General features: G+C 42.9%; 1 protein-coding gene across 4 annotated transcripts in view; it reads left to right on the top strand.

Moving 5' to 3' along the window:
• Positions 1–12,619, top strand: part of dtx1 (deltex 1, E3 ubiquitin ligase) — a 54,970-nt gene extending 42,351 nt beyond the window's left edge. For all 4 annotated transcript variants that reach the window (XM_021605794.2, XM_021605792.2, XM_021605790.2 and 1 more), the window contains 7 exons: positions 1,676–1,737; positions 1,913–2,074; positions 6,139–6,200; positions 6,351–6,500; positions 6,820–6,981; positions 8,438–8,527; positions 8,962–12,619. In XM_021605794.2, coding sequence (XP_021461469.2) covers positions 1,676–1,737; positions 1,913–2,074; positions 6,139–6,200; positions 6,351–6,500; positions 6,820–6,981; positions 8,438–8,527; positions 8,962–9,186 — 913 coding nt within the window. In that variant the 3' untranslated portion in view covers positions 9,187–12,619. The remainder of the gene's footprint in view (positions 1–1,675; positions 1,738–1,912; positions 2,075–6,138; positions 6,201–6,350; positions 6,501–6,819; positions 6,982–8,437; positions 8,528–8,961) is intronic.
• The last annotated feature ends 3,789 nt before the right edge of the window (positions 12,620–16,408 follow it).

Below are 16,408 nucleotides of genomic sequence, written 5' to 3'. Positions count from 1 at the left end.
CAAGACACTCTAACATACTTGTCCTCTTGGTCAGTTGTGCACCGGGGCCTCCCACTCCTTTTCCTATTCTGGTTAGAGTCAGTTTGCGCTGTTCTGTGAAGGGAGTAGTACACAGCATTGTACAAGATCTTCAGTTTCTTGGCAATTTCTCGCATGGAAAAGCCTTAATTTCTCTGAACAAGAATAGACTGACAGGTTTCAGAAGAAAGTGCTTTGTTTCTGGCCATTTTGAGCCTGTAATCGAACCCACAAATGCTGATGCTCCTGATACTCAACTAGTCTAAAGAAGGCCAGCTGCATTGCTTCTTTAATCAGAACAACAGTTTTCAGCTGTGCTAACATAATTGCAAAAGGGTTTTCTAATGATCAATTAGCCTTTAAAATGATAAACTTGGATTATCTAACACAACGTGCCATTGGAACACAGGAGTGATGGTTGCTGATAATGGGTCGTTTTCCAGCTACAATTGTCATTTACAACATTAACAATGGCTACACTGTATTTCTGATCACATTTTACAAAAAATGAGCTTTTCTTTCAAAAACAAGGACATTTCTAAGTGACCCCAAACTTTTGAATGGTAGTATACATCAATGCTTTAGTTTAGGTCATTACCCTGGCCTTCATGCTTCAAATCTCTAATCTACTACTCTGTGGCTTGGCCCTGCGTAGCACTACAATAGTTCCCCTGAGAGTGAGTGGAGATAAGGCAGGTCAGACCCAGAGTGTCCAGGTCACGTGGGCCTTTTATTTCTCCAGAGTTCATTGAAAGGATCCCCTTGCAAAGGATCACAGGACTCTACTCATATCAAAGCAGCATCTCGTTAGGGATTTTATAAGGGAGGTGCTGGAGAGAGAGAGAGAGATGGGGGAAGGGATCTCCTAGATCAATGGTATTAATGTTACATTACACCTTTGGGAAATCTTTCTACTGTAATTAAGTGACATGCTTCTTGCATGTATTGAAATACTATGTAAGTTAATACAGTGTAATAATTCAGTCATACAAAGTTGCTGTCTTTTCTTTGCTACCGTTGTCTAAGCACTCAACTGTTTTGGCTGTGTTGACATCAAAATGGCTGCCTTTTCTTCTATGTGGTCCTCTCCATCACTGCAGATCAGTTGTTCTTTTTCTTCACATAGAGTAGCAGAAGCAGAAGCAGCAGCAACAGAAGCTCAGTCTGCGGTCTCTTACCCTCTCTCCTCTGGCAGGTGACCTTTCTCTGCAGCCTGGTCTGCCCTGTGTGGGAGTGCCCTCTATTACCAGACTGGAGCTGAGGTCATGTTTTCTCAAAAGGGACTTACCAACACACACTCACACAGGCTCCTCATGACCCACATGCTTTGTGCACAGCTTTCTATCGCTTTCTATTTTAGATGTCTCTGAGAGTAAACAACCGTCTTCGTCCTCTGTGTGGAGTGTGTGTTCTGAATCATGCCCTGGTTCAACAGTCAGTAGATAAGTCAAGCTGTTCCGACTGTGTTTGTGGTATAGCTAGTGTAGTACACGTGACCATGGACTATTCACACAATGGCATCATATTCCACATCTGTGTAAGTGTGGCCGTTCTAACTGAGAATGTGCGGTTCTTAAAAAGTGTGAACTAACTGTAGTGTCATTATTTTTACTCTTTTGAAAACTTGATTTCATATTGGATGTTTTTCTCTCTGTAGGGTCCCTCCCCTCCCTGTTAAGAACCTTACTGTCTCTGGACCAGTTCACCCAGCAATTGCAGGTAATTGTTCTCCTCTTTTGCAATTAGAAATAACCATTTTTTTCCGGAGGCTGCATTTAATTGAGTGCTTTAACTTTCGCATCCATTCTTACTTACATCCATTCTTACATTCTTACTCATAATAGTAAACCAACATGACTCTTTTCTTTATTGTATGCATGTGTGTCTATGCCAGGTATTACCGGTATCCTGATGTGTGCGGCTGGCCTGCCTGTGTGTCTGACCAGGGCCCCTAAACCCATTCTGCACCCGCCGCCCATAAGCAAGAGTGACATGAAGCCTGTGCCTGGGGTCAACGGCATCCGCCGGAAGACCAAGAAGAAGCACCTCAGGAGAGGTCTGTATGTATGACAGGGAGGACTCTTAGGACCACTGGAGGGGAGAAGGGTCTGTCATGGAGCGTGAGACAGATGCTATTGAGACATTGAGATGTAAAGTAAATATCTTCTGTGGATAAGAAGGGAAAGGGAGGGCTAACAGTCACACCCACCACATTGAAATGAACAGAGCTTTGTCCACAACTATAATTAAGAGGAAGCGATTGTAGTGAGATGGGTTGATGATGATCTAGTGGTGAGATGTGTGGCTTTAGCTTTGGCGCTAGGCCAAAGTCTATTTGACGCTGTGGAAATTCCAGGCGACCCCGGGCGAGTATTTGTCCTAATTGGTCAGTGAGGCTGTGGGTTTTCCAGCCCTGCATGACTTTGTTTACCCAGACCCCACCTCTATTCCATTCCTCTCTTCCCTCTATCCTTCCATCCCCGGCCTTAGACCCAGGCGGTGTAATTGGGATGGGATGACAACAAAGATTGATTAATGGGTCGCAGCCAATTGTTCCTGCGTTGGTGCAGCATAGCCCACATGGAGCAAGGCATCCTTGTAGCTGTGTGGGCTAATATAGTCAAAATGTTTACCTTGGGGCAGTGGTGTAAAGTACTTAAGTAAAAATAATTGAAAGTACTAAACTCAGCAAAAAGAGGAACTTCCTCTCACTGTCAACTGCGTTTATTTTCAGCAAACTTAACATGTGTAAACATTTGTATGAACATAACAAGATTCAACAACTGAGACATAAACTGAACATGTTCCACAGACATGTGACTAACAGAAATGGAATAATGTGTCCCTGAACAAAGGGGGTCAAAATCAAAAGTAACAGTCAGTATCTGGTGTAACTCTCAGTACCAGTTGCATTAAGTACTGCAGTGCATCTCCTCCTCATGGACTGCTCCAGATTTGCCAGTTCTTGCTGTGAGATGTTACCCCACTCTTCCACCAAGGCACCTGCAAGTTCCCGGACATTTCTGGGGGGAATGGCCCTAGCCCTCACCCTCCGATCCAACAGGTCCTAGATGCAGAACAACATGCGAATGAGAATGAGAATAATTACAATTTAGCAGATTAACACTGGAGTGATACATGAGCAGATGATTATGTACAAGTAGAGATACTGGTGTGCAAAAGAGCAGCAAAGTAAATAAGATATAACAGTATGGGGATGAGGTAGGTAGATTGGGTGGGCTATTTACAGATGGACTATGTACAGCTGCAGCGATCGGTTAGCTGCTCAGATAGCTGATGTTTAAAGTTGGTGAGGGAAATCAAAGTCTCCAACTTCAGCGATTTTTGCAATTCGTTCCAGTCACTGGCAGCAGATAACTGGAAGGAAAGGCGGCCAAATTAGGTGTTGGCTTTGGGGATGATCAGTGAGATATACCTGCTGGAATGTGTACTACAGGTGGGTGTTGTTACAGTGACCAGTGAACTGAGATAAGGCGGAGGTTTACCTAGCACAGACTTATAGATGACCTGGAGCCAGTGGGTCTGGCGACGAATATGTAGCGAGGGCCAGCCGACTAGAGCATACAGGTCGCAGTGGTGGGTGGTATAAGGTGATTTGGTAACAAAACGGAGGCACTGTGATAGACTGCATCCAGTTTGCTGAGTAAAGTAATGGAAGCTATTTTGTAGATGACATCGCCGAAGTTGAGGATCGGTAGGATAGTCAGTTTTACTAGGGTAAGTTTGGCGGCGTGAGTGAAGGAGGCTTTGTTGCGGAATAGAAAGCCGACTAGATTTGATTTTAGATTGGAGATGTTTGATATGAGTCTGGAAGGAGAGTTTACAGTCTAGCAAGACACCTGGGTACTTTTAGATGTCCACATATTCTAGGTCGGAACCATCCAGGGTGGTGATGCTAGTCGTGCGTGCGGGTGCAGGCAGCGAACAGTTGAAAAGCATGCATTTGGTTTTAGTAGCGTTTAAGAGCAGTTGGAGGCCACGGAAGGAGCGTTGTATGGCATTGAAGCTCGTTTGGAGGTTAGATAGCACAGTGTCCAAGGAAGGGCCAGAAGTATACAGAATGGTGTCGTCTGCGTAGAGGTGGATCAGGGAATCGCCCGCAGCAAGAGCGACATCATTGATATATACAGAGAAAAGAGTCGGCCCGAGAATTGAACCCTGTGGTACCCCCATAGAGACTGCCAGAGGTCCGGACAACATGCCCTCCGATTTGACACACTGAACTCTGTCTGCAAAGTAGTTGGTGAACCAGGCGAGGCAGTCATTAGAAAAACCAAGGCTATTGAGTCTGCCAATAAGAATACGGTGATTGACAGAGTCGAAAATTATGTACTTTCTACACCATACTTTTACCCTGACACCCAAAAGTACTCGTTACATTTTGAATGCTCAGCAGGACAGGAAAATGGTCTAATTCACACACTTATCAAGAGAACATTCCTGGCCATCCCTACTGCCTCTGATCTGGTGGACTCACTAAACACATGCTTCCTTTGTAAATTATGTCGCGGTGTTGGAGCATGCCCCTGCCTACCTGTAACTTTTTTAAAAATAAGAAAATTGTGCCATCTGGTTTGCTTAATATAAGGAATTTTAAATGATTTATACTTTTACTTTTGATACTTAAGTATATTTTAGTAATTACATTTACTTTTGATACTTAAGTATATTTAAAACGATATACTTTTAGACTTTTACTCAAGTACGATTTTACTGGGTGATTTCACTTTTACTTGAGTCATTTTATATTAAGGTATCTTTTACTTTTAGTCAAGTATGACAATTGGGTACTTTTTCCACCACTGCCTTGGGGTAAGTTGAGCCAATGGCTATGATACCCCATACAAATAATGATCACATTTAGTCAATTTTATGCATAATATGCATAGTATTTTTGATATGTGTCATGCATATGAACTCAAGATAGTGCATTGTTATTGTTACAAAGCTGACATCATCATTCCCCGTGTATACAAACATAAAGTAGGAGTATGGCCCCCCTTGAGGTTCTTGAGAGAGCAGCCAAGGAAGTGAGAGAAGGGAAGAAGTCCAATTCGAGCTGCAGCAAGGGATGTTAAAATAGACTGAATGACACTGAAGGAAAAAAAGAAAATGAGAATGTACCTGTGTGAAAGTGAGGCTATGATAGAGTAGCAGAGGAACACAAGGTCTCATCTGATCACATTGAGTCTGAGATGCTAAACATATCAAGAATTTCACAGACCGTTTCATAGGCTTATAGTAGCCTCAAATACAGAGAACTTGCCTACGGATGGTCACATTGAAACAACAACTGGTCAAGAAATGGAACAGGAAGTGATATTGAACAGATAGATCTATATCTGAAAATAATGTGGGTATACATTTAAGATATACAATATACCACACCCCCATTCCATGAATTCAACTTTGACCTACCAGCACCATCACCCACTGTCATAGGACATCATCACCCACTTACCGAACCTATGCTGAACTTACTCCGTACTTAGGGTAAATTGTGCCAAGCTATGTTTGCAAAATTGTTGTTTACATGAATTCTGATTACTTCCAGAGATACACAACATCCTGAAAGAATACTATATTTTCCTTGACGTAGTGATACTGAATGTAAAAGATGTCTCAACTTACCCCACTCTCCCCTAACTCAAACCTTCTCCAATCTCTCTCTCTCTCTCTCACCCTCTCCCTCGATTTCTCACATTGTCGCTCTCGTTTTTCTGTCTCTTTCTATCTCTTCCTGTCAGCTATGCTAGCTTGGTTTCACTCTGAGATTAGCCTAGTGTGTGGGTGATGGCTCATTGTTCTGTGTCACTTTGAAGGTGACCTCCTCTTCAACATCACACACTGTATTTATTCACCCACACTCTCTTCTTGGACTGGTCTCATCACAATCAAGCAGGGCTATGGTACTTTAGACCCAGACCAGTCACTGGGTTTACCTATTGCTCAAATAGAGGTCTCCTTATGCAGATCCATCTAGTCATCTTTGGGTCTTCAAAGGACAAAGGACATCTGTCTGCGAGTAATGATTGTGTGTGAGTAAGTGTTTTTTGTTCCTTTTAACCACATGCCTTCAATGTTGTGTTTGATTGCAAGGGAAAAACCCAGAGGATGTGGTGCGGCGATACACAGAGAAAGTGAAAGTAGCCCCTGATGAGGTAAGGAGAGTCCTGGATGACACACACTTACACAGTTTTAATACAGTTTGTAATCATTATACAGTGTATTATTGCTATGCATCCCAACCCTACAGTAACATGCAGTAGCTCTTATGATCTAACTGGTGCCCACTCACCTTCCCTTCCCAGGACTGCACCATCTGCAGGGAGAGGCTGGTGATGTCATCAGGCTACGAGGGTGTCAAGGGCATAAAGCCAGAGGTGGTGGGCAAACTTGGCAAATGTGGGCACATGTACCATCTGCTGTGCCTGGTTGCCATGTACAACAATGGCAACAAGGTGAGAAGGCGCATACGTGCCAGCGCTTGTTATGGTATCATAATATTATATTGTATAGTAGTGGGTGAAATTGTAAAGTAGTGGGTGAAATTACACCCCCCATTTGATGTGATGGGGTATGCTATGATAACAATTAGATTAGATTGATATCAAACTAATCGGAAGCAGGTCTTACTCTGCTAGACACAGTTCATGGTCATTTTAAAAGTCAATTAAGGACAGAAGAAGGATCGCTGTCATGAAACCAACTCTAGATTAGATTACATTTGTTTGATTAGATTAGTTATGAATATTGAACATTGAATCTGTCCCTATCCAGGATGGCAGTCTGCAGTGCCCCACTTGTAAGGCTATCTATGGGGAGAAGACAGGCACACAGCCCCCTGGGAAGATGGAGTACCATGTCATCCCCCACTGCCTGCCCGGCTACCCAGAGGCCAAGACCATCCGCATCGTCTATGACATTCCTGCTGGCCTACAGGTCACCACCCTCATATCCTCCACACTCACACAGTCCACTCATCCACTGGCTTTCCTTCTTAAGTCTATTCTCTTCCATCTACTGTGCTATAACACTGCTGTGGCTGACATGAGGAGGCTTCAGAGGGTGTTTGATAACGTGTTTCGTGTTGCTCAGGGGGTTGAAGTGTCCCTAAGCCGTGTGACTGCATCCTCATAAAGAGAAAGAGAGAACGATTCACCTCCTCTCTTTGCAGGGAGAGGAGAGGGCTGCATATTTCATCCTTTCTGCAGAGCTGAGCTTTAAGAGTCAATAAAGTGACCTTTCTACCAGAAGAGCAGGCTGAGCATCCCTGTGCAGGGGAGAGAGAGGCTGGGGCTGTCTGTCCCCTGTCATCCACACTGCATCAGAACAACATGCCACGGCCCACTCACAGTGCCCCTGCACACCACTCACACTCCTCACTCCCCCCTTTTAACACATCTACACTGCAGCAGAACAACATGCCCCTGCACACCACTCACACTCCTCACTCCCCCCTTTTAACACATCTACACTGCAGCAGAACAACATGCCCCTGCACACCACTCACACTCCTCACTCCCCCCTTTTAACACATCTACACTGCAGCAGAACAACATGCCCCTGCACACCACTCACACTCCTCACTCCCCCCTTTTAACACATCTACACTGCAGCAGAACAACATGCCCCTGCACACCACTCACACTCCTCACTCCCCCCTTTTAACACATCTACACTGCAGCAGAACAACATGCCCCTGCACACCACTCACACTCCTCACTCCCCCCTTTTAACACATCTACACTGCAGCAGAACAACATGCCCCTGCACACCACTCACACTCCTCACTCCCCCCTTTTAACACATCTACACTGTAGCAGAACAACATGCCCCTGCACACCACTCACACTCCTCACTCCCCCCTTTTAACACATCTACACTGCAGCAGAACAACATGCCCCTGCACACCACTCACACTCCTCACTCCCCCCTTTTAACACATCTACACTGCAGCAGAACAACATGCCCCTGCACACCACTCACACTCCTCACTCCCCCCTTTTAACACATCTACACTGACAGCTGTATTCTGTCTAAGAAAGTCATGATATAGTAATGATACAGTACATTCTGAAGTAGAGTGGAGTACAATGAGTATGGTGTGGCATGTCAACACATAAGACCTGCATCACACAGCATGACAGTTAATTGGTTGTTTTACAGCTTTTATAAAGAACATGTTTCTTGATGAAAGGGGGAAAGGGTTCATTTGGGAGGGGCAGCCATTTCCCCAAAAACGAATGCTTTAAAAGAGTGCAAATAAAGCCACCAGAGTAGTCAGACTACGAATATACAAGCTCGTCCCGGGGGCACATTTGACATTTCCCTCTGGACTGAATGTTAATTGAAAGAGAAAGAGAGTGGTTGTGACTGTTTCTGTCCTTTTCACCAGACCACAGAGCATCCCAACCCAGGGAAGAAGTTCAGCGCTAGGGGGTTCCCTCGGCACTGCTACCTCCCAGACAATAACAAAGGCAGGAGGGTAAGACTTACAGTATTATCTATCTGTATATGGGAAGAACAGTTCTTCAAAATACATGATGTGGTATGCAGGTAGCCTGGCGGTTAAGAGCATTGGGCCAGTAACCGAAAGGTCGCTGGTTTGAATCCCCGAGCCGACAAGGTGTAAAAATCTGCAGTTCTGCCTTTGAATGAGGCAACAACAACTACTCCCCGACCGCCGATGATGTGGACGTCCATTAATGCAGCCCCCGGCACCTCTCTGATTCAGAGGGATTGGGTTAAATGCGGAAGACACATTTCGGTTGAATGCATTTAGTTGTGGAACTGACTAGGTACTGTATCCCAATTCCCTTCCACACCCCCCTTGAATGAACTAGAAAGAGAGATGGTGATTACAGTGCACTCTGAGCTGCTGTATGTCATCTACCTGGGCTCTCATCTGTCTGTCCCCAGGTCCTGAAGCTCCTGATCATGGCGTGGGACCGCCGCCTCATCTTCACCATCGGCATGTCCAGCACCACGGGAGAGTCAGACACAGTGGTGTGGAATGAGATCCACCACAAGACAGAGTTTGGCTCCAACCTGACGGGGCACGGCTACCCAGACCCCAACTACCTGGACAACGTTCTGACAGAGCTGTCAGCCCAAGGGGTGGGACAGGACAACCTGAAGGACTGAGAGGGGGGGACAGAGAGGCCCCAGAGGACCACCTCCCATATCCATATCTGACAGGGCCTCTGAATGAGGAGGCAACATGCAGACCAGATAGCCGTCTTTTGCTCCCCACACCCAGAACAGACCTACAGACCCTCATGTTCTGTATGTGGGCAAACTAATATATAGCAAATGACATAATAATGACACGATAACGTCATGATTGTGTTATACTGTTATTTGCATTTACCTAAACATAAGTGTAAAACTTTTCCGACTGATGTCTCTTTGTCCATGCCTTGAGCAGGTGTGTTTTTGCCAAAATTTCAGCCTGATAGGTTAAAGGAATGTAAAGACAGGATTTAAAACTGATCTCATTGTGTACTGGCTATTGTGGGGTTTAGACATTGATGCACATCAACAGTCATTGATTCCTCTGAGACAGGATATTGAACCTCCTCTTCTGTACTAACATCATAGCATTGGAGGAGATGTCTGTTAATGTTCACCACCGAAACATATGGCCCAGAGTTTGCATTGAATGTTGACCGCATAACTGCGACTTTTGCTAAACAGTTGGCTAGGGCTCCAAAGGCTCTACATGTCTGGCCACATTTATTCCACTTTTTTCAGATGTGCATTTTTGAAAGAATAGGGAAGTGATTTATCAAGTTGTAGTTGGTGTTTGTGTGGAAATCTTCAGGAGAATTTTAATATGCAGAATTTACTTATATAATTTGAAAAGCATGGTTGCAATTACAGATCAGAATTGCATTAGTCTAATTCGCACCAAATCTACACAGTTGAACTTATGACATGCAGATGTGGTTGCTAGTGAGAGTCTTTTAAAAGTGAGGCCTATTGCTAGTTTTATCTTGGTGGTTTTCCACACCAAAGATGTCTGTAGATCTGAGGTGGACGGTCACGGCTATGTGATTCTCAGAAAGGAGAGAGGACATGTCTGATTGGCTACACAGGGCTGTTTCACAGGGCTTTGCACCATTGGCCAATGAGTCTATTGATTGTTCAAATGCACCACCTGACAGAGAGCCAGTCAGAGGATCTGAGGACCCAGCCGTCTCACAGTAAATGTCTATTCTAATGGTGTGCCAACCAGAGCGGATGCCTTTGGAAGTGAAACCTGATATAGGTTCATACATAAGCGTCTAACCGACCAGGTAGATGTTTGTTAAAATGGTGTGCTCCTTGTTGATATTAACTGATCCATAGTAATGAGTGGAGATGTTGGTATAATCCAGAAGAGATTCTTGTTGAGGTTTTTATGGTGCGCCACCCATTTCACAGGGTTTTGATCCTTGAAATGCTTTTGAATATCTTGGACTGAATCATAGTCTTCCGTAGCACTTTTCTTTAATTAATCCTTTCGTTTTTGGAAGATGTCTTGAAATGTATTGGCTACTATAGCTGCTGTTTTTTTATTTTCATGTTTATAAACGTGTCTTGTATTGCTTCAAATATATATATATACAGTATATATCTATACATTTGCAAATGTGATCTACCTTTTAAATGTACACGTATGCTCAATTTGAGTCATATGGTATAAGTTTAATTTATTTTTATACTCTTCTATATAAGAAAATAAACAGTCACATCTACCCGCCCACATATCTATATACACACAGAAATATGTAAAATGAGTAGATCACATCTGGCATATGTGATTTGCCAGTATGTCAGGGACTGTTGAAATGTGTATGCTAGGTTATGAGCGTCTTATACTGTATTAGCAGTAGTCTTAGCGTTTGCTGCTGTTGTTAATGTAGATTCTCTGAAGTGGAGCCCCTGAGGGATTCAGTAAGTACAGCAGTTCCTCTTTATTATTGGCTGGGGGGAGTTTAGCAGCATGACGTCGACCCTATACCCCCGATGGGTCATTGACCATAGAATTCTAATTCTAATTCTGTTATTTACCTTGTATAACCTAAGAGAACCACTAGGAGGATACTGTCAGTACCTCAAACAGGTGAGAATGAAAAACAAGAGCCATTTGGTCTTTTCATTTCTTTTCATTTATTTTGCAAGTTGACACGTTAAGGTTTTTGTCACCCTCGTAATAGGGAAAAACATGAAAGAAATGATTTCAGTCTTATCAGGGAATTTTCCATTTTAAGTGAGACTCATTGAGTTGTACAGGGAAAATGTTTTCAGTTAATATTTCAAGACCAGATCATGCTCAGATTTCCAGTCTCCAAATGCTTTACATATGTACCTGTAATATGAATCAAATATTTCATTGTCTAGGACTCCTCCGCTTTTCAGGTGTGCACATACAGTCCGTATACTTTCAGTGGTCTGTACATGGGGAGCTTTATTGTGAGCAGACATTTTATGGTCTAGTTTTGGACAGAGGAATAGAGTTTATGCAATTATATATGCGACCAATTTGTACCTTAAGTGTAGCAGGAGGGATCAGGAGGTGTTGGGGACAGAAGAATGGATGTTCAACATTCTGTAAGGCGTGTCCATTTGTGACCAAAGGAGACAGTGATCCAAAGGTATAGCTCAAATGCTCCATATAGGACAACACATATATTTTTGATGTATTCTTTAAAAGATTGATTGGTTTAAATTGAGCATTCATAGTGTGCAACATTGTTATATTACAGTAATTAAAGACACATTCCATACGGTTCTCCATAGCATATATTGATTAGGTGTGGGATCCTTTCTCATGAGGTGTCACAATCATATTGAAAACATCCAACAGCGTATTGCACTTATCTGTGTGCACAGATATGCCTGCAACAAATTGGTGTGTGTGTGTGTGTGTGTGTGTGTGTGTGTGTGTGTGTGTGTGTGTGAAAATGCTTGGTTTAAGCTTCTAAAATATTCAAACAGTAGACATTTGGGGGCTGAAATAAAAAAAAAATGTCATAGAAGTGCATGTTACTCAAGACGTCAACAAGTCTGCTGACAAGGCAAAAATGTTCTAGGTGAAAAATGTTATGAAGTCATTAGAAATGTCATCGAGCTGTGTCCTGTGTGGACTGGCATGGTGGACTGCTCCATACTCCACTGTTTATCTGTGTGTTTTGATCTCTGAAGAGGGTTTGATGGAGAGAGCATGAAATAGCACTTTGCTACTCCTCTCTCTGTTTCACATAAAAGGTCATCAGGTCATCATCTGCATTTTCAATGCCTATTTTATACAGATAAAATGTCAGAGAACAATGTGGTTATAGTTTAACATTCACATTTAATTTCTCATCAGAAGCAACATATTACATATAAAACATTCAATTAAACACACAAAGAGAAATGGAGATTTGAAGTGTAAAATTAAATGAATGAAAAAAAATAAAGGCAAGATTAGAGACATTGATTAAAGGGCTCTGAATCTGAACCAGTCTCTATTGGATTGGGATGATTTTGTTGCATGTTTGTTTGTTTCATGTGGAAAATAAATGTGCCCTCAACGGGGTAGTTTGTTTGACCTTCTCTCTCCTCTCGTTCTTTACTGTCTATCGTTACCACCATGTCCTCGTCCTTTCGCTCTTCTGTTCCCCTCTTCTCCGGGCTGCCCTGTGCTCTGAGCATTGTTATGCAGTAAATTTTGCTTTATGGTCATTTTCTGTCACTGGCTGATAAATATTGGTGATGTGTGAGAAAGATGGGGGTTGGGTATGCATGCATGCAGGCACTGGGGTGAATACTAAAACAGATACACCCCAGTCCTCCTGCTTCCCCTCCAGACCTGGAGGAACAGCTTGTGGAGCTGTCATGGGAGGTCTCCCTGATTAATCCCGAGGACAACCTATGGTGTCTGTCACGGGGCGCATCTCCCCTTTCCCAGTCCTAGCCGTGACACAGCAGCTCAGATGGTCTGACACCCCAGACCCCCTCCCTCCCAGCTGAGGCCCATTCCTCTCATCACTCATCTCCATCACCAAGGAAGGTGTTAACCCTGTCAGTCCTGAGACCTCAGCAAAAAACGGTTTTTCATTTATCTGATTTTCATTTATCTGCCCTTACATTTAGCTTCACAATGAAGTGTTTTACTATTTTCTTTTCAGGACAACCAGAGCAAAAATACAACACACATTTTTTGGACATAAACAGTTGCATTAGTGCTGAGTACAGGGGGTTGTGGGGGTGCTGCCACCCCCTGTGCTTCACGGTTGGGATGGAGTTCTTCGGCTTGCAAGCCTCCCCCTCTTTCCTCCAAACATAACGATGGTCATTATGGCCAAACAGTTTTTGTTTCATCAGACCAGAGAACATTTCTCCAAAAAGTTTGTCCCCATGTGCAGTTGCAAACCGTAGTCAGACTTTTTTATGACGGTTTTGGAGCAGTGGCTTCTTCCTTGCTGAGCTGCCTCTCAGGTTATGTCGATATATGGTTTTACTGTGGATATAGATCATTTTGTATCTGTTTCCTTCAGCATCTTCACAAGGTCCTTTGCTGTTGTTCTGGGATTGATTCACACTTTCGCACCAAAGTACATTAATCTCTAGGAGACAGAACACATCTCCTTCCTGAGCGATATGACGGCTGCGTGGTCCCATGGTGTTTATACTTGTGTACTATTGTTTGCAAAGATGAACGTGGTACCTTAAGGCGTTTGGAAATTGCTCCCAAGGATGAACCAGATTGGGGAGGTCTTCAATTTTCTTCTGAGGTCTTGGCTGATTTCTTTTGATTTTCCCATGATGTCAAGCAAAGAGGCAATGAGTTTGAAGGTAGGCCTTGAAATACATCCACAGGTACACCTCCAATTGACTCAAATGATGTCAATTAGCCTATCAGAAGCTTCTATAAAGTCATTACATAATGTTCTGGAATTTTCCAAGCTGTTTAAAGGCACAGTCAACTTAGTGTATGTAAACTTCTGACCCACTGGAATTGTGATACAGTGAATGATAAGTGAAATAGTCTGTAAACAATTGTTGGAAAAATGACTTAATGCACAAAGTAGATGTCCTAGCCGACTTGCCAAAACTATAGTTTGTTAACAAGAAATTTGTGGAGTGGTTGTAAACATCTGACTTCAACTGTATATACACAGTACCAAGCCAAAAGTTTGGACACATGTTTTACTCTTTTCTACATTGTACATAGTGAAGACATCAAAACTATGAAATAACACATATGTATAACTCATGTAGTTACCAAAAAAGTGTTAAACAAATCAAAATATGTTTTATATTTGAGATTCTTCAAAGTGGCCTCCCTTTGCCTTGATGAGAGCTTTGCACACTCTTGGCATTCTCCCAACCAGCTTCATGAGGTAGTCACCTGGAATGCACTTCAATTAAAGGTGTGCCTCTGGGATATGTGACGCTAGCGTCCCACCTGGCCAAAAGCCAGTGAAAATGCAGAGCGCCAAATTCAATAAATTACTATACAAATCAAACTTTCATGAAATCACCCATGCAAGATAGCAAATTAAAGCAACACTTGTTGTGAATAGTGCCAACACAAATGGTCCTTTTGTTCGATTAATCCCGTCAATATATATCCAAAATGTCCATTTATTTGGCGCGTTTGATCCAGAAAAACACCAGTTCCAACTTGCGCAACGTGACTACAAAATATCTCAAAAGTTACCTGTAAACTTTGCCAAAACATTTCAAACTACTTTTTTATTACAACTTTAGGTATTTTTTAATGTAAATAATCAATAAAATTGAAGATGGGATGATCTGTGTTCAATACAGGAGGAAAACAAACTGTAGCTAGCTTTCTGGTCACGCGCCTCTATCTAACAGTACACTTCAAGTTACCCTCGTTCAAGATGGCCGTACTTCTTCATTACACAAAGGAAAAACCTCAACCAATTTATAAAGACTGTTGACATCCAGTGGAAGCGATAGGAACTGCAAGAAGGTCCCTTAGAAATCTGGATTCCCAATGAAAACCCATTGAAATGAGTGACCTCAAAAAACAAAATCTGAATGGTTTGTCCTCTGGGTTTCAGTGTTTACAGTTTTAGTGTTTCCTATCCAGATCTACTAATACTATGCATATCTTATCTTCTGGGGATGAGTAGCAGGCAGTTGAATTTGGGCATGCATTTCATCCAAAATTCCGAATGCTGCCCCCTATCCTAGAGAAGTTAAAAGGTAATATGTGACATGTATTTCCTTCTTAATGCTTTTGAGCCAATCAGTTGTGTTGTGGCAAGGTAGGGGTGGTATACAGAAGATAGCCCTATTTTGTAAAAGACCAAGTTCATATTATGGCAAGAACAGCTCAAATAAGCAAAGAGAAATGACAGTCCATCCTTACTTTTGGACATTAAGGTCAGTCAATCCGGAAAATTTCCTTACCTTTGCTGCAGAGGATAAGTTCATTAGTGTTATCAGCCTTAGAAATTGCAGCCCAAATAAATGCTTCACAGAGTTCAAGTAACAGACATCTCAACATTAACTGTTCAGAGGAGGCTGCGTGAATCAAGCCTTCATGGTTGAATTGCTGCAAAGAATTGCTGCAAAGAAGCCACATTAGTGGAACACCAATAATAAGAAGAGACTTGTTTGGGCAAAGAAACATAAGCTTTGGAAATTAGATCGGTGGAAATCTGTCCTTTGGTCTGATAAATCCAAATTTGAGATTTTTGGTTCCAACCGCCTTGTCTTTGTGAGACGCAGAGTAGGCGAACGGATTATCTCCGCACGTGTGGTTCCTACCATGAAGCATGGAGGAGGAGGTGTGATAGTGTGGGGGTGCTTTGCTGGTGACACTGTCAGTGATTTATTTAGAATTCAAGGCACACTTAACACTTAAACAGCATGGCTACCACATCATTCTGCAGCGATACACATCCCATCTGGTTTGCGCTTAGTGGGACTATCATTGTTTTTCAACAGGACAATGACCCAACACACCTCCAGGCTGTGTAAGGGCTATTTGATCAAGAAGGAGAGTGATGGAGTGCTGCATCAGATGACCTGGCCTCCACAATCACCCGACCTCATCCTAATTGAGATGGGACGAGTTGGACAACAATGTGAAGGAAAAGCAGCCAACAAGTGCTCATCATATGTGGGAACACCTTCAAGACTGTTGGAAAAGAATTCAAGGTGAATCTGGTTGAGAGAATGCCAAGAGTGTGAAAACCTGTCATCAAGCTGTCATTTTTTGCTAAACAGGTAGGGCTCAAAACAGGTGGGCCTGCCCTGAATGACGGGTTGCACTGAGGCTAATTCAATCGTTATGGAGAGGGGAGCGCAGACCAAGTTGTAACAGTCTGAACCCGATTCATGGTGCAATACTTGACTG

Source organism: Oncorhynchus mykiss, chromosome 6 (assembly GCF_013265735.2).
Source record: "Oncorhynchus mykiss isolate Arlee chromosome 6, USDA_OmykA_1.1, whole genome shotgun sequence".
NCBI lineage: Eukaryota > Metazoa > Chordata > Actinopteri > Salmoniformes > Salmonidae > Oncorhynchus > Oncorhynchus mykiss.
This window is presented reverse-complemented; position numbering and strand designations above follow the sequence as displayed.